This window comes from Labrus bergylta, chromosome 12, assembly GCF_963930695.1.
Source record: "Labrus bergylta chromosome 12, fLabBer1.1, whole genome shotgun sequence".
Classification (NCBI taxonomy): domain Eukaryota; kingdom Metazoa; phylum Chordata; class Actinopteri; order Labriformes; family Labridae; genus Labrus; species Labrus bergylta.
In genome coordinates, this window is record NC_089206.1 from 19634491 (window position 1) to 19659915 (window position 25425).

At 40.3% G+C, this 25425-nt stretch overlaps 1 protein-coding gene across 3 annotated transcripts in view; it reads left to right on the forward strand.

The window, feature by feature from the left end:
• Positions 1-25425, forward strand: part of LOC109982817 (forkhead box protein J3-like) — a 111653-nt gene that overhangs the window by 59956 nt on the left and 26272 nt on the right. For all 3 annotated transcript variants that reach the window (XM_065961004.1, XM_020632209.3, XM_065961005.1), the window contains one exon: positions 22217-22427. In XM_065961004.1, coding sequence (XP_065817076.1) covers positions 22217-22427 — 211 coding nt within the window. The remainder of the gene's footprint in view (positions 1-22216; positions 22428-25425) is intronic.

The window sequence follows — 25425 nt, forward strand, 5'->3', positions numbered from 1 at the left end:
GTGATGCTGCTGCTCCAGCAGACCACTCCGTATAGGATGACTGATGCAATCACACAGTCATTAAAAAGTCTGCTCTAGCCTTTCTTATACAGTGTGTTGATGTTGTGAGTCCAATCCAGCTTATTGTTCAGGTATTGTACAGGTAAGATTCCACTGTCTCAGTGTCCCTTCCCTGGATGTTGACTGGTGTTAGAGGAGTGCATCTCTCCACTAACAGCTCTTTTGTTTTCCCCACATTGCTCTGGAGGCAGTTCCGCTGCCACCAGTCCACAAAGTCCAGGTGGAGTTCTCTTTACTCCCCCTACTACAATGGCAGTCATCAGAGAACTTCTGCAGGTGACAGTTTGTTGTCTTCTGGGAGAAGTCTGGAACATAAGAGTGAAAAGGAATTGCAGGGCCCTTGTACTGCAAACAACCAAGTTGAATGGTCAGGTAATCCTGCAACGATGTGAGGTGATGACAAAAGTTAATATAGTCCATAATGCTGTGTTAGACTGTCATTTTTCTCCCTGTGATCTTCACAGAACACTTCCCACACAGTCTCAAAACATTCCTAGACAGCTCCTTCAGTCTCATGAGACTGTCTTTTGACAATGTGGGTGACTGTTGGTTGTCTGTGAACCAGAGGTTTGTACAGGGGTAGGAGGTGCAGCTTATTATCTGATCTTCAAAGGGGAGGGAGAGGGAATGTTGTGTATTGCCCCTACAGTAGGTGTTGGCATAGAAAAGGTCCAGTATTTTATTGTCTCTGGTGTGGCAGGGACATATTGCGGCAAAGTGAGCAGAGTAGAAGAATTATTAAAGTCCCCAGTGATAAGGAAGAGAGAGGGTGGTTGCAGTCTGAAGTCTGTTTGTGACTGAGTGCAGGACAAGCCAATTTCCGGCATTGGCGGAAATTGGCCCTTGGTAGCCGTGTGTTTCTTTTGTAGAGCTCCCCCAGCAGGACTCGGATCAGAGCAGCACCAATCACAGACGGTGCCAAATCGAGGACCTGGCAAAGAGGGAAGATCCTTTCAATGCGTGTCCTCTGAAGCTCATCCCTCATCCAATGATTACGGGGGGGAGGTCTTTCCTCTGAAGTGGCACTGGTGTGCGGTGCGAGTCCCAGGAACCCCCTGTGATTAGTCAGACTTTTGTTGCTGACTGTGCTCGTGCCAAGGCTTGAGCTTAGGTGGAAGTTGAGTGGTGACAGGGGCCTTCCGTAGAAGAGCTCCTCCAGTGCCAGCTCACACTGGAACCTTCCAACTTGCATCAAAGGTTGCCACTCCTTTGCTGCTGTTGAAGAGCACTCTCAGTGTGTCATTGAGGTAGCCAATCACACTGCGCACAGTTGGCAGTAGCCCCTCACCCTTAACGGTGTCCTTGAATGGGACAAGGACAGCGTGCTCTGAGATGAGGAACTGGAGTGCCTCGAGGTCGAAGTGGGCTTGAGGGTCAATGGACATTGGGATTTCCCCCTCCATCCTCACCACCTGTTCAATTCGGCAACCCAGCTGACAGACGAGTCTGTCATTTAGGTCCTTCATGTGTTGCAGATAGGTGATCGCCCTTGAAATTATGGTCGTTTGGCAATGAGGGTGTGACAGCCCACATGCCACAATCACACCACTAACCGGATGCTTGAACAGCATCTGCACATGTGCTTGTGGGGAGTCCACATACAGCTGCAGAAAGGTGACCTTTCCCTCCTTCCCAAGGACACCCATCAACTCAGCACTGACATCCACCCCAGTGTGGTCAAGATTGGTTTGGAAATTGGTGCTTTCGTGCATGCCCAAAGTTGAAAACAATGTCCCTTTGCTTCCAACAATTTCTTCCAGCCCAAATCTTGAGAAAAGGAGATGGATGTCAGGGTCCCTGGCCACAATCCTGCATGCCAGATGCACGGACACTGACCTAACATCTGCAGGGTCAGCCAGGTCGGACAGTTCGAAGGTTTCTGGATCTTTCTGCCCAAACTGGGTCAGGAAGACCTTGACCTTGAGCAAGTGGCAGGTGTTGGCCTTGTTGATTGCCTGGTCAATCAGGCTGAGGATGAAGGTACAATTCTGCCTCAAAACATGGAAGTTTTTTGTGTCATGAGACACCTGTTTTTGAATGGTCGGCCTGCTCTTGTCCTTTGGGGACAGCTTGGTCAGGAGCTCTTTGAAGTTGTTAGTGACTTCATTCAGTAACTCGGCCGCATACACGTAATGTCCTTACGGAACAGTCGTGAGTCCTGTGCTGTTGCGCTAGACGGGACAACAGTCAACACAAGGTAGTACCCACCATCTAAATACCCCAGTGTGTGGCCCACCACATTCTTCAGGGCACGGATGCCATCTGTGCTGTACTTACTCAAGTCCTTGTGTTTCTTCAAAGTGTGGTATTGGGGCTTACGTAACGGTGCTTTGAAATAGGGGAGAAATATGTGGTGCACCCCACCTTGCAGCCCCTGCAGTTTGTCAAATTCGATGACAATGCCATCAACATCAAAGAAGTATCTGAGGAAGTGATGTGGGTAGGACACTGTGGTGGCATGTACTCCCACATACTCCTCAGAATGCAGGAATTCGTCCACAGAGGTGAACGCTTCTATTGAATCCAGTATGTTCATTGTGTTTTCCACCCCCATATCAAAAAGTTCGTCTGGAACATCCATATTGTAGGTGGTTTTTGGGTTAGGGTGTTGAATGTCTTACTAACTGGGAGTGCAGAGCAAAAAAACGTTTGTCTCTATGAGCTTGTAAACCAGAATGAGAGCTAAATGAATTTCAGCTATTTATATAGTGTAAATTAAATGGTAATGAAAAAGTTTTAATGGCAAGTACCATTTAAAAGAAATGGCGTTAGACGGGCTTGGCTTGTGATAATGTCCTTACCACCCATGCAATTAGCATACACACTACATGCGTGTGCAGTCAAGGCCCTGTGGATCACCTGAGAGTGAAGCTGGAGAGCTGGGAAGAGGGTCCTTCATGGAACATTGGGTCAGTACGACCCATACGCCCACTTCAGAGGCATATACCTCCACGACAAACTGTAGGATGAGGATGGGAGCTGAGGTGAAGCAATCTTAGGTTTCCTGAAGGCAGCATCGGCTTCAGGATCCACTGGAACTTGACATGGGGTGGCTGTGGATCAGTGATAGAGACGGTACCCTCTCAACCAGAAGTACGAGGGTTCGATCCCCAGCTCCTGCAGCCACATGTCAGATGTGTCCTTGGGCAAGACACTTAACCCCAAGTTGCTCCAGCTGCTTTGTCTGCAGGATGTGAATGTGTATGAATGGGAATGGTTAATACTGGTGGACACATTTCATAGCTGACTAAGGTTAGGAATAAAACATTTGTAGAAATTAGCAAACCCTGAAAACCTCTTGTTACGACCTTATTATGTATAAAACTAGGGGAACAAAAGGAGTAACATAACGAATTTGTGAAATAACTAACTGAAGAAAAGTATAGTACAAAAGCTTTTAAATTTAAGATTAACAAATGTTTATTTACAATAAACAGATTAACACAAATAATTCCGACACGCCTTTCTTAAGTAAAATCAAATAGTTCATACAAACACAAAAAAAAGGTACTAAGAAAAGAAAAATACCCACAAGGCCAAATAAACAAAAACCCCACTCTGAATTGAAATAAAGTTTTCTTACCTGTTAGAAACACAATACAATACTAAACTCCCTGACTTACCACAAAACAGGAGAAAATTAGTTTAACAACACTTTAACAATGCTTCAATAACAAAATGACTTGCTGGTTACAGCAATTAAATGAATCTTGCTAAAAAAAACAACGCTCTTTCAAAAAACACACTGGAAAACACACAGCACACCTGTAACGCATGCATCAGTTATCTACTTCACTATAAAATAATCAGTCTCCACAAAGTGCATGCATTTAAACTCTACAATGTGTCAGCTATGATGTTTTCACAACCTTTGTTGTGCCTGATCGGCAAATTTTATTCCTGAACTAGTAAAGCCCAGCGCATAAGTCTTTGGCTGTGGTTAAATTTTGAAGTTGGTGCCTACTTGATCGTGAAAACGCAGAAAGTGTCTTTTTGCCTCATGAGGATGAAAGACAACAACTCCCAGAATGCACAGCACCGCAGGCCACTCCCACTGAAGCTAGAGTGCTCTATTTACAGACATTTACTACAACACATATGGCTGTTTCCTCAACTGATTCCGAGATTTCTTCCAGAAGGAATTGGCATCTTGGAAATTCCTGGCAGCAAACAGACTCTATGTCTGTGTCCATAGGCAAACATTGAGAGCACCAACACAACCAGTCCGCCCCAGCTCGAGCCGGACCGGGCTCCTCGTCCTCACCCCAGCCGACAGTCAGGTCAGCAGCTGAGGCACAAGACATGCCTAACCAAAGCAGCCTCCGATGATGCAAAATAAAAAATTTCTTTTCAGACAAGAAATACAGAGCTTTCCCGTCTCAGGGGAAAATGAGGGTGTGATGCACGACCATTCAAAAACACTATCAGATTTCTAATGATACAAAGCTTAATGCTAATGGGTGAAGTATCTCTTTAAGTTGGTTGCACTTGAACCTAACTGAGAACTAGGAAACAGGGTTTGTTTGTTTGTTTATTTGGATCCCCATTAGCTTCAGCATAGCGAGAAGCTATTCTTCCTGGGGTCTGCAGTTTATATTGTGACTATACATTTTACAAATTCATATTATATATTTTTCTTTTCACACTACACAAACATTCCACATTTCTACAATAACTAAAAATAATAGACAATTGACATAAATGAACAAAACAAACAAAAGAAAGAGACAAACACAAAGGCTCCGTCTGATTTACAGCATCTAAGACGTAACATGGTTAAACAAAGAAGGCCCAGTAGTCCTATCAATACTGACTAAAGTTTCTCCGTAGATAATGTTCTTAAAGACTTCTTTTAAAACTGTATACAGTGCTTTGTTGTTTAACATAACTCGGGAGTGAATTCCATTCCAGCATTGTTCTGTAAGTTACTGAACGTTGAGATGCTGATGTTCTTAATTTAAGAGAGTAAAACAACCTCCCACAGCATGCCTTGTAAGATATGGTGTGTGGCTGTACTGAAAGATAATCTTCTGTACAAGTTAAAAAGAGTCTTTGTTGTTATCATGTTCTGTAAGAAAACAATGAGTGAATATAATAATCTATGTTTAACTTCCAACCAAGAGAGTAAGATGCGTTCATTCATTTTACTGACATTTGATCTGAAACCACGAGAGAGCTACTCGTGCAGCTTTATTCTGGACCAGTTTACTAGACCCTACTTTACTTATTGAAATACTTGACCAAACCACAGAGCAATAATCAAGATGAGAGAAAAATAAGTCTTGAATGACTTGTTTAAATGTTTGTTGTGTCAAGTTTTTTGCACACCTTTTTGATCACGGACAAAGTATTTCCCATTTTCTTTAATTTCTGTACATGTTTTGGTGGCTGATGTCATCAACACTGTCCTGAAGAAGCACAGCTCCAGCTCCTGTACACTCACAACAATATTTAGTTCTGATATGTAAGATTTATGTATTTTAATTGCATAGAAAATTTCCATTCATTTTTATTATACAGTTTTTACATAAAACAGTGTAATAAACTTTGTGATTCACATGTTTAAGTCAAATCTTAATGAAATACATAAATTTGAGATTTATGTAATATTTTTACATAAAATGTACTATTTTAAATGTACAATTAATTGTGTTATTTGTTTATCATACATAAAACCAATTAATTTCAATTTCTTAAAAACCTGGCTCATCTATTTAATATACATAAAACGTATTTGTTTGAAATGCATAGAAAGTAGGTTAGTACAATGGGCCAAATTTAATAAAATTATATTCATAAACTTTTTATATATATACCTACACAGAACCAGTGGTCAATAATGTTGTGTGCAAAAAGCTTAAAGATAGAAAAGTACAAAAAACATTCAGGCAGTTACCTTCTCGATCTTAAACTGTTATTTAAAGGAACTGAGAAGATCCCAACTCTTCTATCCATCTTAAAGGAGCAGCTTTTCCGCTGACATCGACCCTTGCCCATAAGTAACATGCAGTGTACAAAAAGTCAAGAAACATTACATGTATCTCAGAGGGATAAAAATTCTGCGATACATTTTCAGATTACGATGCAGAGCACCAACACACGGCTCAGGTGAGAAGTCTTTCCGCTGGCATTGACACTTGTCCATAAGTAACATAAAATAGCTTGGTGGCTCACATTTGCTCACATGAACAAGAAAATGTCTATATTTTCCATGAAAAATATAGCAATAACTTTGATAAGTGAAGTTAGTTTCTGAAGTACTTCGAATGTACACTTTAGGTCCTTTGGATAACTCAGATTGAGTGCCTAAATCAGGCCAAAGAGCATCACACATCTAAGTGTGACACTTGGTAGGTCTTTCACTACTTCCACGCCTTCAAGTACGACTCCAACATCAGCTGGTTCATCATCAAGGTCTGCGCCTTCCACACGAGTCATGTAAATGCCCATTGTTGTATGTTCAATCCCACACTCAGCCTCAGCACATTCGCTGTCCTGGTTGAAAAAAAGTAAAGATGTATGAGACATTTAACATATCCATCAATGCATTTATACCTGTAAAACATTTATAACAAACGGCAGGTTGAAATAAACTAACCATGTACTCTTCGACGAGTGTCTCCATGTCCTCATTGAGATAGATGCTAAGGCTCCTTACTACACAGTCCCTGGTGAGGGCTATGTTTTCACACTGAAAAATATTCAAAGAAAAACACATTGTATGAAAATAGACAAATGAATTGTTTGAAATTCAAAGAGCAGAGAAATCATGACTGATTAAAACATATTTCCTTTAAAAAGACAATTTTAATGTAAATAAGATATTTTAATTTATGGTTTGTGCACAATAAAAATATAGTAAAGTTATTTTCGGACTTCTGATAGTTTTTTCCAAGATATTTTAATCTTCAAGTGAAGTTACTCAGCGATAACTGAAGAGGGGGGTAAATAGAAAAAAAAACAGTTGAGGCTCAGGTTGGGATGTGATTTTTTTTTTTGTCAATTATATTGCAAACAACACACTTTGAACACTTGGCTTTAGTGTTCAAAGTTCAAACACCTTTCTGCTGCTGCAGAGTGTACTGGAACCCTTTCAACTTTGAAAGAGTTACAAAAAGAGATGAGTCTGTTATAAAACCAGAATATTTCCAATGTACTTATCAACAAAAGAAATCACCAATAAAAGAAAAGATGATTTTAATCACTGAAAGTTTTTTATTATAAGTGTAATGAGGCTTGACTGAATCTGTCAATGTGTCTTTTGTGTAGATATAGAAATACTTGACAAGACCCCCACTTACAGTAGCTATTGGTGCCATTATGGTGCGGATTATCTGTCCGACAGTTCCTCCTTTGGCATGGAAAAGCTTCATCAGGACAGGGGTAGTTTCACCTTTTGGGTGGCTTGGACAGAAATTGACTTCTGCCTTCCGGAGCTTTTTTGAAAACAAAGAAAAAAATTACATCAGTTGTAAAGTCATGTCGAAGGTTTCTAAGTTGTATATTAAGAAATTAAAACACCCTAAAACCAACTACTTTTTAAAGAAATAGGATTTACAATACTTCCTTAATAAAAATAATAATAATAATATACTAGTTAAAAAGCCCAAAGAAACTTGAAAACATTTATGTACTAATTGCTTTATTAGTTTATCTATTTCCAAAGGAATAGTTAACATTTAATTAACCGAAAAGTGAGTAAGCCTATTATTTCTCCTTAATAAAAGAAATAAGAAAGAGGTTGATTATTAAAGTTCCAAGTAAAAAAACATACTTACAAGAACTAAGAGGTTGCCCTGTCATGCCAGTGGTCATTAGGATGTCAGTGGTCATTAGGATGCTTGATAATCAGATATCTGTTTAAGAGAAAACAATTTAAGAAACTACATGCATTTATGTTATAACATGCAATTGATTAACTTTTGAAATCCCAAAGCAAGTATTTAAGTCTTTTCATTTTGTCATTATTTAATGATTTTAATGCCTTAAAAATGTAACTTAAATAGCATGGTTTCACTCAAGTAAAATAGGAATATCAGTGTTTCCCAAAGAATGACGAGATACCTGGGCAACACACAACTTTAATCTGCTCAATTTATCCATGCACAAGCACAGACATTAACGTTTTTAAAATGGAGCCATGAAAAGCTTCAGTTTTGCACTGAGCCATGAGGAGAGAGAACTCATTCAGTAACAACTCCACATTCACAGGGACCATGAATCAGGTTTCACTCTCTTGTGCACGCAGAAATTTTATGAATAAATGAAAAATTAAATAAAAACAGATCAGAAATATGCTTGTGTGGCCATAAATTTATTTGCGCTTCCCGCCTAAGTATCGTCTATGTGTGGAAAACACTGAGTAGTCATTATAATTTTATACTATAGCTCAGCATAAACATCTACAGACTAACTAAAATGTTCTGTATTCTCACCGCCACAATCGTGAAAAAGAGAGGGCAATATTTTACCGCCGACAACTCTTGTATAGTTTTCTATCTAGAGTTATATGGCTGTGCTGCTGCTGCACTAAACACACCTGAGCTGCGTGTCCTCGCGCAGCATGAGTAGTCCGTTAGACGCCAACGTCCGTTCCTCTAGCTTAAAAAATGTACATAACTCTCCGCGTGTATCTAGGACCTAACTTGCTAAATGTTTATATGTGTAGTCAATTGATAACATGCCTACGGGGCTTTCAAGCGGATGTTCAATAATTAATCAGTCGTCCGTTTTTAAAAACAGGCTAGGCTATATATGACAGTTGATACGTGTTAATGGAAAGTACAGCGGACAAACGTTGGAACCGTGCGTCTCTTAGCTAGCTAGTCTACTTGACAAAAAAGTTTGCATTTATGGATTTCATGAGAAATATATAAATACATGCATATATATACATAATATTTGAGTTTCGATACCAAATTTTCCAATATAAAACATACATAGTTTACAATTTACCTATTTATTAAGATGAATGAGGATGTACTACCTCGTGACAGTCCGATCACACCTTGCTCCTCCAAGATGAGATGGCGAAAAGAACTCTGACGTCATGTCCGCTTTGAATCAATTCTAGTTCCTGGAATGTTTATGTAAATTGTTCTAATATATTTTAACTAACTTAATCTCGTTCTTACAAGAGATAGCTATATTTAAAAGTTATAAATACGTTTTAACAGCTTTAATTAAATAATGTGAAGAATTGAAAGATTCATGTTGATTCGAAGTAATTTAAATAAATATATTTAAAAAATATGACTATTTGAATAAAATATAGTGGAAGGATTTTTGAAGTAACAGGAGTGCTACCCAAATAGATTTGGCACAATCAAAAGCATGTTGGCAGTCATTGGTCCAGACAAAAGCATTGTTTGGCCGTTGAAAAGTTGCTGCCGCATTTCGCATTCCAAAGGGCATCACCGTGTATTGCAGGAAGTGATCCGGAGTGACAAAGGCAGAGATCTCAGAAGCTTTTTAGCTGATAAAGAAACCTGCCAGTAACCCTTCAACAGGTCTAGCTTGCTTATATAGGTGGCTGAACCTATGCAATCCACCAGAGGGGAACCCTAAGGGCCTTCCAGGCCTTCAGAGAAGGCCAAACATATCAGCATTTTAAATGTTATATTAATGTCTTTAATTAAATAATTATTCTCTGCTAATTTAAATTTTCATTTTTCATTTACATTCATTTTCAATTAAGTTTGCTTCAGAAATGAGTTATACAATCAGATTTGTTTTGTTGTTGTCTTGACAGACAGAGACATAAAACATATGTCCCCCAAAACATAACAAAAATGGGAAAAAAAAACAAAAACACATCAAAGCCACATAAGACAACACAAACAAGAAAAAAACCCATAAAACCACAAGCTCAAATTTATAATTTTCCCAATCCATCAGATCCATCTCATTAAGCAAATTAGAGTATTAGTCCACTCTATCTACTACACCCTGTTTTCCTTACCCAAACTAAAAATTAGACATCCATAAAATTAAATAGTTTACAGCAATTCATATGTAGTGTCACACTTAATGGAAACAATATTAGAATACAGTAAGCACTCAGGCTGCAAGTTAAATGAAAGTAAATGTGAAGTACTGACTTTTAAAAAACAGATATCTGTAGAACTGAAAAATAAATATAAACTGAAATGGGATTTAAAAAATTAAATATTTAGGAATCTACCTTACTGGAGACATACAAACTCTATATACAGATAATTATCAAGTTTTAGAAAATAAATTAAAACAAGACTTGAATAGATGGAAAACGGTACCAGAATCAATACTGAATATAGTAGATATAGTGAAGATGATGATTCTACCACAATTTCTGTTCTTATTTCAGGCTTTACCAATATCCATCCTGCTAAGCAGTTTTAAAAAAATGGAATAGAATGCTCTCAAATTATATCTGGAACTGAAAAAGGAAAAGGAAAAAACTTGGTTTAAACTCAACCAAAAGAGAAGGGTGGACTTAGTTTTCCAGATTTAATGACCTACTTTCATGCTACTCAAGTAGACATTGTAATGCAATGGATGAATGATTAAGTCAAAACTAAATGGAATCTAATAGAAAAACAATCAACACTAATATCAATTGGAACAATACCACACTTAGGGTTAAATGAAATGCAAAACTATAATAGAAATAATAGTTGTGTGGAAAACACATTGATAAATTGGAGATATATTCGTAAAAAGTATAAATGTGATAAAGACTGCATTTATTTGAGACAGATGGCGAATGATCCTGATTTTCTTCCAAATAAAATCGATAGAGTGCTGGAAGAATGGGCATGCAAGGGATTAAAAATCTACCAAGAAATGATAACAAATAATAGGGTTGATACATTTGAAACATTAGTAGCTAAATTTAAAATATCCCACAATCAGTTCTTCAAGTATCTACAAGTTAGGAGTTACCTCAAGAAACAGCAGAGACAAGAACAGAGCCAGATAATGTGTAGGTTAATAGAATTTATAAGCAAAAATAATCGTGGAAATAGCAAAATTTAAAAACTGTATAAAATCTTACAAGAAACAAAGACAATTGAAGACAATACCAAAGACAGATGGGAAACAGAAATGTCAATAACAATTTCAGAAGAAGACTGGGAACAAGCATGTAAATTAATCTTTAAGACAACACAATCAAAATATTGGAAAGAGTTTGCCAGGAAAATTAACATGAGGGTTTTCACAACACCAAAAATCACATCAAAATGCAATTTATCAGGAAGTACTGAATGCTGGAGGAAGTGTGGGGATCAGGAAGCAAATCATTTACATATCTTTTATTACTGTCCTGTGTTGGGAAGGTTTTGGGGAATTGTTCAGGAGAAAATTACAAATATTTTTAACTTACAGAAACAACTTCACCCAGTTAATATCATACTTGGTATTACTCCAGGAATAGAGAAGGAAGGGGACAAATATTTGTACACAATAATACGCATTGCCGCATTAAAGCAAATTACACGAAGCTGGCTGGATGATAAACCCCCGTCTATTAATGCATGGAAGTTAACAGTGGAAGAGATTAAAGAAATGGAAAGAATTACGTATAGGCTAAGAAACAGAGAAGATGTGATGAAATATGACAACTTGTAATGTAGTAAAACATCCTGCAATAAAGTAATAAAAAAAAAAAAATAGCAGAAAGATCTTGAACAAAACAAAGTGTCTGGTCTCGGATCTTGATTTCTTTGTCACCTTGTGCCTTCAGTATGTTGACCTTCGTCTGGTGGCTCCATACCTTAAATATGGATATTTTAATTTCTTCTGTTTAACATCGATTCTGTGACACAATTATAGTTTTTTCAATGCTAGCTTGTACCGTAGACGAAGCAGTGAGCTAACCATGGCTGCGGGTATGGCGGACGAGAGCAACACATTGGCTAGCTTGATAGCGTTGTCATTTTCTAGGCGGACATTCGCTGACAAGGAGCTTCTAATAAAAAATGGAAGACCAACTCCAGCACTGGAGTTAACAGAAAAGGGGAAAGGTGAATTATCAACACTACCCGTGGATGACAGGCTGTGAGAAAAAAAAATAGGTTGTATCGCTGGAGTTGCCTGCTTTTTACAACAGACAAGTCATCCACCTGGGCTAATGCTGGATTTGTGAGCCTTACCAACCTAACAAAGTCAGCCCACCATCATCAATTCTGCTTCACACCTGCAAGCTATGGTGAGGAAAACAGCTTTTGTTTCCATTATGGTCGACGAGACAACTGACATCAGCAATACAGCTCAGATGTCTTACGTCTTGCGTTATGCTTCTGACGGTGGTGTGAAGGAGAGGTTCTTGAAGTAAGATGACGTGAGTGGGAACAAGCGTGCGGAGGCAATAGCAGGCCAGGTCCTTGATTTCATAGAGGACTGTGACTGCACTACCAAAGTGGTGGCTCAGTGTTATGATGGAGCCGCAGTCATGGCCTCTGTTCTGCATGGAGTACAAGCCAAAATTTAAGAAAAAATTACACAAGCTCTTTTCATTCATTGTTATGCACACTTTCGGAATATTGTTATTTTGCAAGGTAGTGCTAAAATTAAGGAATGCAAGATATTTTTCTCTCATCTCAGTGGCCTGGCAGCGTTTTTCTCAAAATCAGCGAAACGTACAAAACTGCTGGATGAGATATGTTAACGAAGACTCCCAAGAGTGGCTCCCACATGCTGGAACTTGAGAGTGCAGACTCTTGCGCTCTCTCTCTCTCTCCCGCTCACTCGCTCTCTCTCTGCCGCACGCTCACTCTCTCTCTGTTGTGCACGCAGCAGTTGTATGTATAAATGAAAAATAAAAATAAAAACTTCTGGTCCATGTTTGGCGCTTTCTCTGGAGTGAAACAGCTTCAGCATATTAACATGGTAAAGTCGGGTCTGACGTCTTTTGTTGAGAGTATGATGTAGTCTGTGTGACTGACTTTTCGCTTTATTTCGTAAGGGCCTGCAAACTCAGCAGTATGAGCAGGGCCAGGAGTGGGTATAAGCACCAAGACTTTGGGTACTTCTCATGTCTCTTATTTTTCGTTTCCTCTCTCCTTGATCCTTGCTTGAACCGGAAGTCGTTCCGTGCCGCCATGTCGAAGGACGTCTCAAGTCGCTTATTTCGGCACCGAGGAGCGAGGATTGAGGAAATAACTCTGAGGAGCTATGATTGAGGTAACATGAGACCAGCCTTCCAGTAAGTCTTTTTACTTAAAGACCTGCCCCTGTCTCGTATGTCACTCATTGATTGTACGCTGCAGCGGATCGGATTTCAATGAAACTTATTAACATCACCAGAGTTTAATAACAGAGAAAAGACGGACATTGAAAAGACGCTAAACGAACCGTCGGGCATTTAAACAGACTGATAACATCTGTCAGTTTGTAAAGAGTCAGTCTGTGATGAGCTGGGATTAAAAAAGTGTTTGACATGAGGATTAACAACAAAATATTAGGTATTAGTTGATTATTTGATTTGTTTTCTGATTCAGCATCAAACAAAAAGTCTGTTAATTTTAAGTGTTAAAACCAAAAGATCATACACGGTTACTGTGTGTAGTTTATTTTAAATAACACAGTGCATATTTGTGCAGACACAACCAGCTGTTAAGGACGACAGACAGCTGAGCGATGATCAGCTGATGTCATCATCGCAAAGGGACGATGCTTAAAACTAGGCATGTAAAGATTAATCCTGAGGCAGTTAAAAATCTGTTCAAAGGTGTCAAGGTTCACATCGATTCTCTGAAAAACAAATCACAGTTATTAAATTTTATCTTCTATATAGCACTAGATCACAACAGAAGTCATAAGGATACCTTTCCTATTAAACAAACTAAATAGCCTTATGTTATTATCTTATTTACACAAGGGCATGTCATTTCTTTCTCTACATGGTCGCACGTTTACAATTCTCCTCTGCTCTCTTTATGCACACATATATACACACACACACACACACACACACACTTGCGCACACACACAGGTGAGCACACTCTCACCAGCGGAGGCCTGGGTGTGTGTGGTTGTGTCTCACAGACACACGCGAAATAATAAAAAGTCCGTAAGAACCATCAGAAAATACAGTAGTCGGCTTAGTTGACTTTGGACTTTTCTGGGCATGTCTCTCTCTCTGTCGTTACTCTGCATGCTGCATTCAGGGGTACTCAGACAATGAAAGATGCATTCAGGTGTGCTCAGAAACGGGTGTTGCAGGAACAAAAAACTAGTTCAAAGTTCTTGAACTATGCTTTAAGTTCAAATAATTGTTCAGTTGCTATATTGACTGCTGTCATTAAAAGAAACACATGAACACCATTATTCCTTTAAGTGTCTGTGGCAGTGTTCAACTGACACCCCCCTAAAAAATTAAAGGAATCTTTTTCAGTCATCTCAAAATATTTCTTCAGTCTCATTTGGTAAAATAAAGAGAGAATCGAATCGTGAACCCAGTATCGTGAATCGTATTGTGAGTTGAATGAATTGTTACATACCTACTTAAAACATATTTCCTTGGTCCTCTCTCCTCTGCTTAGTTTCGTTGCGTATCCCCATGCATCTCTGGTGGGAGGGACTAAGACGCAAGCAAGGGAAGCAAGTGAAGGAAACGTGGATGCAATTTAAGAGACATGGGAAGTACCCCCAGTCACCAGGCTGAAAAGTGCGGTCAACTGCCTCTTGGTCAAACTGTTTCTTAATACTCTGTTGGGCAGAAGAGAGTGTTTCCTGAGCTTAAGCACAAGCATGATGAAGGCGATCCCGGCACTGTATAACAAAGTTAAGAACGTTAGTTTGTGGGGTGGGACCAGTAGACAATAACTGTTCTTTCATCACCTTCAGGGGGCCACGTACACTGTGACCAAACACAAATAGGCAACCCCTCATCCCAATCTTTATCCTTTTCGAGACAATACTTCTTCATCATGGCTTTAAGGGTCTGTTGCCAGTGTTAGTGTTAGATGGAACTGATTTCCAGACCTAGACGTTGGAAGTGGACCAACACAATCAACTATAACATTCTCAAAGGGCTCTCCAACTGCAGGTATGAGATTGAGAGCGACGGTTGGCACCACCTGATCAAGTTTTCCTGCAATTTGCAGGCACTACAAGTTTTGCAGAACCTTGACACATCAGATTTCAATCCTGGCCAGAAAAAATGTTTGAGAATGCGGTCATACGTTTTTGTGACTCCTACCTCACCAGACATGGGGTGTTCATGTGCTAACTGTAGAACATTGTGAGGTACATGGATGGGACAACTACCAGATGTACAGTACCCCAGTCTTCCTCCATCCCTTCCTCTCTCAATTTGGGAGGAGAAACCCACCTCCTCATGATAGTACCTTTCTCTGAATAAAAGGAATGTGATTTCTTCTTGTCTGCTTTTTCAACAGCAGAAAAACACTTAGACAGACAAGAATTAGCTTTTTGAGCCTCCATCAACAACTCACGCGTCACCAGCAGTGATAGTTGAAACCCTGTTTGTCTAGCTGGTTCCTGTTCAGGCTGTGGAACATCAGGGGGCAGCTGATCCTTTTCGAGAGCAGAAGCAAGCATGGAGTCACAAGGTTGACCTTATCCTGCTTCCGAGCTTGGGATATGGTAAGAACACTGACAGAAAACACTTCAGTATAACTTTTTGACAGTTCATCTTGTTCTTCACTTCACCAAAAATTCAGGACTAGGCAGTACTTTATCCCCAGCTATATCATTGCCCATAATAAAGTCCACCCACTCTATAAGAAATGATTCACGTGCAGCAACATTAAAGAATCCTGATATTATTTTTGACCTGACATGTTTATGATGAAGTGAAGCAGAAACATCCCATTGTACTCAGTGTACAATCTCCATAATAGCCTGTGAATTAGGTGCTAGTGACTATGATCCCTGAGATATTTAAAATATAAAACTATAACTCAGGCTAAGCCTCAAGTGCAGTAGTGTGCATGAACCAGCTCAGCAGTTTAGCAATCTAACAGCTTGTGGTAGGAAGCTGTTGATCAGTCTGTTGGTCCTGCCTTTTAAGCTCCAGAACCGTTTTTCTGATGGCAGCAGTTCAAATAATTTATGGAGAGGGTGGGAGGTGTCCCTTACAATGTTCAGTGCCCTGCTCCTACAGCGGCTCAGGAAGAGTTCTTGGACAGAGGGGAGGGAAACTCAGATGACCCTCTCTGCACCCCTGACTATCCTCTGCAGGGCTTTTTTGTCTGACATACTGCAGCTGGAGTACCATGTCGAGATACAGTGTGTCAGAACTCTCTCAACCACACCTCTATAAATAGTTTTGAGGATGCTGATCGGGAGAGATGCTTGTTTCAGCTTCCTCAGGAAGTGCAGTCTTTCCTGTGGAGAAGAACGGGGGTTTCATAAGTCTGAGTCTGGGTAGAGGTAGGTCTTCCATCTTAGGAACATTTGGCCCTCCATCTCTGGCAGTCTGGGCAGTAGCGCTGGTGGCGCCTAATAGCTTCACGGCCATCCAGTATTTGCGGTGCAGCTCTGCAAACAGTCGTTCTGCTCCAGGATGAAGGTCCCCGTCTGTGTCATGGATGATGAGTTGGGTTACTCTATGATGAGGTTCCAAGATTACTGGGTGGACGGCATCTGGCTCTAGCTGGTCACTCCTGCGAAGTCGTCCTGCAACCCGAATGAGTTTCACAGTCTCACTCTTTATTGTCATTGTATATAAGAATACAACGAAACTTTGTCAGCAGCGTTTACAAAATCAGGTTCACATATAAAAATAGATTTGTGTTTAAGTTGTGTAAATGTTCAGTGAATGAGTATGTAAGTGAGTAAGCAGTTGTGGTGGCTGAATAATATGTACAGTTATTATTGTGAAATGACTGGGTAAGTAAAAAATATGTAGAGAGAGCGATAAAAAGCTAATATGTTATAGTGCAGGGAATTAATATTTACAGTTGTTATTATGCGGTGATGAATGAATAAATAATGCAGATATAATAAATAAAACAGATATAGAGCAGTGAGCAGCTAGAGTACCAGACAGTACAGCCGTACGTCAGGAAAAGCTTGATTTTGCAGCAGTAGAAGTTCTTCAACAGATCATGAGGAAGTCTGTTGCGCTTCAGGGTCCTCAGGAAAAAGAGGCACTGGTATGCCTTCTTTACCAAGTGTGCTGTGTTCAGGCTCCAGCTCAGGTCTTCTGAGATGTGCACTCCCAGGAACTTGAAGCTGGTGAAGCGTTCCACTTCTTTCAGACTAGAGTGGAGTGTTTTTTGTTTTTTTCTCTAGTCGATAATTATTTCCTTGGTTTTCTTTGTGTTGAGGTGAAGGTTGTTGTTTTCACACCACACAGAGAATGTTTGGACCTGCTCTCTGTACCTCTGTACCAACCTATAGAATTCCCGATGGACACGGATGTCGTATCCAAGGAAGTCTGCAACCTGGTCAAGATCATTGTTTTTCAGATTTAGGATTTGAGAGTGTGGCAACATGTTTTCGGAGTTGAGTTGACTTGAGGAGCTCCGGGTGCTTTGCTCCGCACTGGCTCGCATAAACACGCAAGCAATCTTGTCCTCTGTAGTAGCTCAGTGCTTGGGGTCTGGGATGAAAACACTTTCATCACGGACACCACATTCCTTCCTTAAAGAAATAACTTCATTAAGCTCAAAACACCTCGTTTTCACATAAAAATTGCTAATATTCAAGAAAATGTGTAAATATATTACTTGATCCTGCGTAGCCAGCACAGACTGTAAGGTAGCCAGCAGCAGATTTCCCACGAAACGTTCCCCTTTCACGCCCACATCCAAATGACGTCACCCGCCCCCCGCGTGTGTGTATCCGTGTGTGTCTGAAAGTCCAAAAAGTCATATAAATATGATGTTTAGAAATTAATTAATGCATGACTATTATCCTAGCTGTGTAGTAGGCTCACATTGTCCTCATTTCCTCAAAATCAACCAATCAAAAGCAGCGGGGCCCTTCCTCCCGAACCACATGATCTTGGTTTTTCTGGTGTTAAGCATGACGTTCACGGAGGAGAAGGTCCGCTGGATCTTGTTGAAGCTATCTTGTAGTGATGTGAGTACTATATCTGGGGAGGGACCAAAGGCATAAAGGACTGTGTCATCGTCATAGAGGTGGATGGATGAGTCTGTGAAGATTTGGGGATATCATTAATATAGATGGAGAAGAGAGTGGGAGCTAGGATCAAACCCTGGGGTACACCCTTAGTGACAGGGAGTGGCTGTGAGAGGAGATTTTTTTTTACCCGTTGCTCCCTATTAGTGTGGTAGTTTGAAAACCATGCCAGTGAGTGCCCTGAAACCCTGATGCTGCCCAGTCTGCCGGTTAGGATGGAGTGATCAACAGTGTCGAATGCCTTTGCCAGGTTAATGAAGATTGCTGCACAGTGTTGTTTTGTGTCTAATACAGAGGTTATGTCATTCAGGACTGACAGCGTAGCAGTGAAACAGCCATTACCAGCTCGGAAACCAGATTGAGCATCAGACAAGATATTGTGCATTTCCATATGACTAGTTAGTTGCTAGAATAGACAGGGCAGTATTGAGATGGGCCGGTAACAGTTAGGATCAGCCTGATCCCCTCCCTTAAAAAGGGGACGCACCACTACTGCTTTCCAAGCACATGGGAATTCAGCTGTGTGGATGGACAGGTTATAAATGTCAGTAATGGGGCCGCAATCTTCAAGAAGAAAGGGTCTAGCTCATCAGACCTAGCTGGCTTTTTTGGGTCCAGCCTAAGCTGTTCATCCAGGACCTTGTCCACCGAGACAGCCTGTAAAGTGAAGCTGTGTACGGGAGCGGGGTGCCTGGTGGGGGAGGCGCGGTTTGGGAGGTTATGATGAGAGTTGTTGGGTGGGTTTCGGGGAGAAGAACTACTGGCCTGGAATGGGGGGCTGGCAGACTCAGTAATAAACTCAGATTTAGTGAAGTGCTGCTTAAAAATGTTGACACTTATCAGACACTATGATATTGTCCACTTTAAGTGACAGAGGTAGCTGAGTAGGGGTTTTGTTTTCAAGCTCTCTCACTGTTTTCCAGAATTGTTGGGGGTCAGAACCACAGCAGTAGAATTGTTCTTAATAATTGGCTTTGGTCTTCCGAACAGCTTGTACGGCCTTATTCCTAAGTTGCCTGAAAGCCAGGCAGTCTGTGGGGGATTTGGATAGCCATGCCTTACACCAGGCAGCGTTTTTTTGTTGAAGTAACATAGACAGTTTATGGTCAAACCAGGGACTAATTCTGTTTTTTGTTAGGGATATGATTTGATGGAGATTTAGGGAGTCAAATTGCAGTGAAACTTTGTCAGTACAGACTGGTGCTGATGGAGGGCAATAACAACCAGCTACTGACATTGAGTAGTTATTTGATAGTTTGATGTTAAGAACTAATAGGTCAAACTGTTTGGGAATTGACTTAGCGAGGGCGACAGAGCAGTGAATGTGTTCTTTAGTAAAGATAGCCACCCCACCTCCCTTAGATGATCTATCCTGCCTAAACAGGTTGGATTTCACTGTCGGAAATTGATTTTCTTAACCAGAACATTTACCATTTACCTTACTTTTCAAGGGTTAGATAGAGAGGCGGCTGGTAACACACACTGAAAGGGAGAGAGTCCATATAAAGTGCAAGGAAACAAATTTTGTTCTACTCAACCTAAGTAAGTTGTTTGGTCCAGGAACTGGAAATTTGAAATGCTAGGCAGCGAAGTCCAGTCTCCAGCTCCTGGCTCAGTCGGTCTGTTTGGCAATCACTCTGGAGGTGTTATCCCGATGATGCTGACTGTGGCTCCCAACAGCGAATATTACTCCTACCAGAATTGTGCCCCAAACTGGTCTGACACCAACATATCCCTAGGGAACCCAAGTGATGCAACATTCCTTGACTCCTCCCTGCAATCTTGCTCACCACTTTAACCAGGCTCCTAAATCTGTTTTTATTAGCTAGAGCCAGATTACCATACCAGGCAATAATAAAAAACCTTAAAACCGATTCAATAAAACTTTTATAAAAGAGGGTCATCGTGTCAGAGGCTTCATTAAAAGAACGCATCCTCCTATAATCTCACCAAATGTTAGACATCGTGTTAAACAAATTAAGGGCAAACTCACACTAGCAAAGTTTTCCCATACCTTGCAGTGAATTTGACATGTCTCTTCTTTTTTTTTACCAAATACCATATACTAAAATTGTAAAGGCCAGCTTTGTCCAAGAACATTTCTTCAATATTACCGGAATTCTAAAAAATCCCAGCCCGTCAAATTTTTTTCTTTGTAACAACTTCACACCTTTTCACCATCAATGGAGTGAAACAATAAGGGGTGGAGGAGGACGACAGGCTGCACTCCCAATAAAAAACGAGATTGGAGCAGTGTTGGGAGTAATGCATTACCGTAATTAGATATAGATTACATTTGTCTGTAACGCAGTAATATAACTCAGTAATCACGTTACTGTTACTAATCAAGCAATTACCTTGTTACTTGCATTACTTCAAGTCCTTGAACTGTCTGCATAACGGGAGGACAGAAAAACAAATCAACTGTCCTTTTTCATGCGTGCTCACACAACACTTCGTCTGACTCATGTCTGACCTTGCTCACGTCACGTGACGCAGGTGACGGGTCACACTCAAGTGTAGCTACTCATGGAGGGAGAAAACGAAAATGTCAGCAAGGCCCAAATCAGGTCATCTTTTTCAGGCTTGGAAATATACACACTACTTGTGACGGTAAAGTGTAAACTGTGCCCAGGTCAGAAACTCTCGACTGCAGCGAACTCAATATCAAATCTTTTCAAGCACCTGCAGAGGCAACATGCTAACACAAAGCTAGTAGCTAAAGAAGACCCCCGGCCACTGAGTGATGCTCAAGAAAAGAGTATATATATATATATATATATATATATATATATATATACAATATATCAATATTATAAGGCCACTGTCGGACTAAAAAGGCTTTGTCAAAACATGTATTTACAATGTGTAATATTTCTGATAGAAGTATGTAAAAGTTTAACTAGAATTTTTGTAGCTCAGGAAAAGTGTGTTGAAGTTGCAGAGATTTGTAAAAATCTTAAATCTGTACTGTTACAATAATTGCTCAAAACCTTGTTGAGCACCTTAACTGCCTCTGCTTTATCTGGTCTCATGCACTACATCACTTTATTCTATCCATTTTATATCAGTATTCATACAGTTCTGGTTAATTTATTCCTGTTGTTTCTTCTCCGTCATTGCACTACGGTCACTTTATTTATTTAATTCTTACCTTTACAGTTACGGTCACTTTATTTATCTAATTTTTACCTTAAAGTTATATTGTATATGTTAGTTCTGTTGTTCCATTATTCACCATGCACCTTAATAACTTATCATTTAGTATTTGCCTACTTGCACATAGCTCTGTATATATATATATTTATTTCTCCTTTACTGCATATAGTTCTGTTTACATCTGGTCACTACTGCACATAGTTCTGTATATATATATTTATTTCTTGTTTACTGCACATAGTTCTGTTTACATCTGGTCACTACTGCACATAGTTCTGTATATATATATTTATTTCTCGTTACCGCACATAGTTCTGTCTACATCTGGTCACTACTGCACATAGTTATGGTTACATCTGTTTACATCTGTTAGTCCGATCACTGTCCACTTATATCTACTCTTTTATATTTTGTATTTTTAAGTTAAGTTTAAGCTTTAAGTTGTATTTAAATTGACACTTTCTATTTAGGTTAAAATGTTTTGTTTACTTGCACTGTTGTTAATTTACTGCTCTGTGTGCCTTTGAATTGCCCCCCCGGGGACAAATAAAGTTTTTTGAATTGAATTGAATTGAATTGAGTCTGATTAGTAAATGAAAGCAACAGTTTGATGGAAGATGTTACATTTTGTTTTGATAAAAACTGAACTGATGGATGACTGTTTTCAAACGTAATGTTGCAAAACCTTTTTTATTGGCACATTGGCCTTATGGGCCTCTTTGATTTGAATGAGGAGTGGTTTTTGATGCAGTGCTGATGTTGGCCTGACAGCAGATTGTAGCCTTACAAAAATTGAGAACAAAAACCTCAATTGCTTTCCTGTTTCTCTTATTGTATCTCTCACATTCCGTCTCTTTCTGCCTCTTCTTTCTGCCCTCTCTCTCCTCTGTCTCTCTTGAAGGGGAGTAGCCAATCAGAGCCTTCATCTCAGTCCTTGAGCCTTCAGCAGTCTTCCAAGCTGCCGCCTGCCCCTCCTCCTGCACAGTCCCAGTGCGGTTTGCCAATCCAGGAGTCACGGCACAAGCAGCCCTGCTTCTCAGACTTCGAGGACCTCAGCGCTTCTTTCCGTAGTCTTTACAAGTGTGTCTTTGAGCAGTCATTCTCCCAGCAAGGTGGGTGTAAACCTTCATGTTTTTTGATGCTTAGTGTGTATCTTTTTATGTGTGCCTATCAACTTTATTGATGAGTGAACACACCAAAACTATAAACCTCTATGTCAGGCTTCATGCAAGTAAGTGACTGTCAGCATTAAGCCCCTAATGGAAAGAATAGCTATAGCGCTGCTTTCCCAGCATTAAAAGCATTCAGGTATTAACCTCCACCACATTTTACTCCTACTCTATTGTATTTCAATAAACAAACACTCTGTTGTTGCACATATCTGCATTTAATGACTTGATCATTCAAATGAGTGAAGGGAATTAGGAGGAAGAATTCAACAGAAGGAGAAAAAAATGCAGTCGAGCAGGTGCTCTGCAGTCGATCTGAGCTAAATGGTTCTGTAGCTTTAGTTGCAGTTAATCAGATTGGTTCTAATGTTTGTGTAGCAACTTGCTTATTGCCTCCTGAAAATTTTAGGTCACCAGGGGCCTGTACTACAAAGTGGGATTTGGAGATAGCGAGGTAACTTCAGGGTTAACCCTGGGTTTTCAATCCTACAAAGATTGTTCACTTCTTACCTGGGTATATCGCCACGGTAACTTATGCTGCACACCTAACCTGCTCCAGAGCAGGTTATGTTTGAGATATGAGATCAACCTGTGGAAATCTCTGCACACTGACCAATCCGATCTTTTGATTGTGGAGCTCCCGCAGCTGATCGAGAAGGGGGAGGAGGGAGAGAGACCCATGTGTTCCGTATAATAACATTATAGTCTGTGAAGTTAATAATTATTTTTAACTGATATCATCCTTAATCATTCAACATCATGAGTCGTGTTTTTAAGATGTTAAATTATGAATATCTTCTTATGTCTTTGAATTATATTTTCATATGAATGTTTAGTGTCTCCATGCCGCTCTGTCTGTTATCATCAGAGCTGCAGCTGAAATATAACTTCTCAAACTGTTATAATCGCCACATAAAAGAGTAGGAGAAACAAAATCAGTTAAGTTATTATAATCAGTTCTAACGTGAACTAATGATGGGAAAAAAAATGTTTTTAATAAGCCATAGTTTGGACATTAATACTCGGCAATTTTTCTTTTATCTGCCAATTTTTCTCCCTGCATTTGTTCCTGTAGCTGTGTAACTTTAGTCTCTGGGAGCCTGTTTGTTTTAAACGTCTTTATATAATTAATAGTTTGTTCAGAGTTTGTGAGATATGAAGGTCTGCTGACGGGAGACGCAGTTATGCTTGTGACGATGTTATATCACGCTAACTCCGCCCCTTTTATGTGAACTCGCTCTTGAAAACTCAAGGGTGTTGGGCCATGCAGGCAAACAATGGACTTGGGCCTGCATCTCTGAGAAGCCTCATTTAAGTTATTCACTGAGATCACAAAGAGACCTAAAGGACTCTTAATCCCAGAATCCCCTGCAATACTTCACACCTACGTGTGAAGAAAGGGAGGGGACCGGAACCTCTCTCTTCTCATTGGAGGGGACCTGAGGTAGACCCCCCATGAAGCAGGCCAGGCTACAAAACTCCAAGACTTCCATTGCTCTCTCTCTTTCCACGCGCTGACTTCAAGTGTTTGGAGACACAAGCTCATCTCCTGTTTTCCTGCAAAAATCTGTCTTTGTTTTAAGTTTTGGCGTGCAGGTAATCCGCGGCCGGCAGTGTTCTGAATTCCGAGCTCAGATTGTCCAGTGAACGCATCTCAGTTTCTTGGAGAGCATCAGACTATGACAGATTATCAGAAAGATAAGGGTCTTATTCCGTCCTGCAACGAAAGGTCATCAACGGACACCAACGGACATCTTTCCACTCGACGAGGACACATCGAAGCCGCTCTTGCCATAAGGGACCCTCGCCACCATCAAATGCCTCTGTACCAGGACGGACAGAAGATCTGTTCCATTGCCGGACTCTTTTTCCTTCACCAATCGCAGGCAGAGCGATTCATAAGTGAGACTTAATTAGGTCTGGGCAGAATTAGCTTTAGAGAGTGTTTTTTTAACAATTGTTTGATTGATGCGAAAACTGTAATTTTACCTGTTTAAAACTCTTGTTGTTCCCGTTTTGAACTGCTGCATCCTATATGTGTTTAGCGTAACAGCGTTATAACCAGTGATTACTCTTCTGATCGGAAAGGCCAGTGTAAACCGTATTAACTTGAATTTGGCCATTGGTTCCTTTCTGTGAATGAAGGGAATTACTCCAAGTTGTGGCGCGGGATTTGAACTGTGATCCGGCCTCTTCAGGCACGCATTTCTCTCCTTTTCTCCTCCTCTAACTAACGCACACAGACACAGACACACACACACACACACACACACACACACACACACACACACACACACACACACACACACACACACACACACACACACACACACATTTCCGTGTAGACGCACATCTGGAGACTAACTCCACCACCGCTCCAGTACACACATAGGCTGCACACTCACACATAGAGATCTGTACACTCGCGGCCATTCAAACGCCTCAGAGACATAGATCGTGCAGGGCCGAACTCGGCCTCTTTTGACAATAGATCACGCCAGGTCTTTGTTATGTGTGCGCCATCGTAAGGGGCGACCACGTGGGTGCGAAGCAATCTCCCCCCTCTCTCCCCCTCCTCTCTCTTTTTCATCCACAGACAGACACACACACACACACACACACACACACACACACACTCACACACACACCTAGTTATTAATAATATTAGTAATTAAGTAACTAATTTGAGACTGATTTGAGTGATATTTTGGTTATATTTCCCTGATTCCAGGGTGGTGCCCCAAGAGTTGATTAAACAAAGTTTAATGATATTGTTATTTATATTATTAATTATTAAATATAATTATTAAAGAATATAACCAAAGTTGACTTGATAAAACCCCAACAAGGGTGAGTTATCAGGTTGATAACCGGCTTCATATGACTGTTAATCACGGTCTCATGTTACGGTTAGTGTAGCCAGATTACCCAAAAATACCTT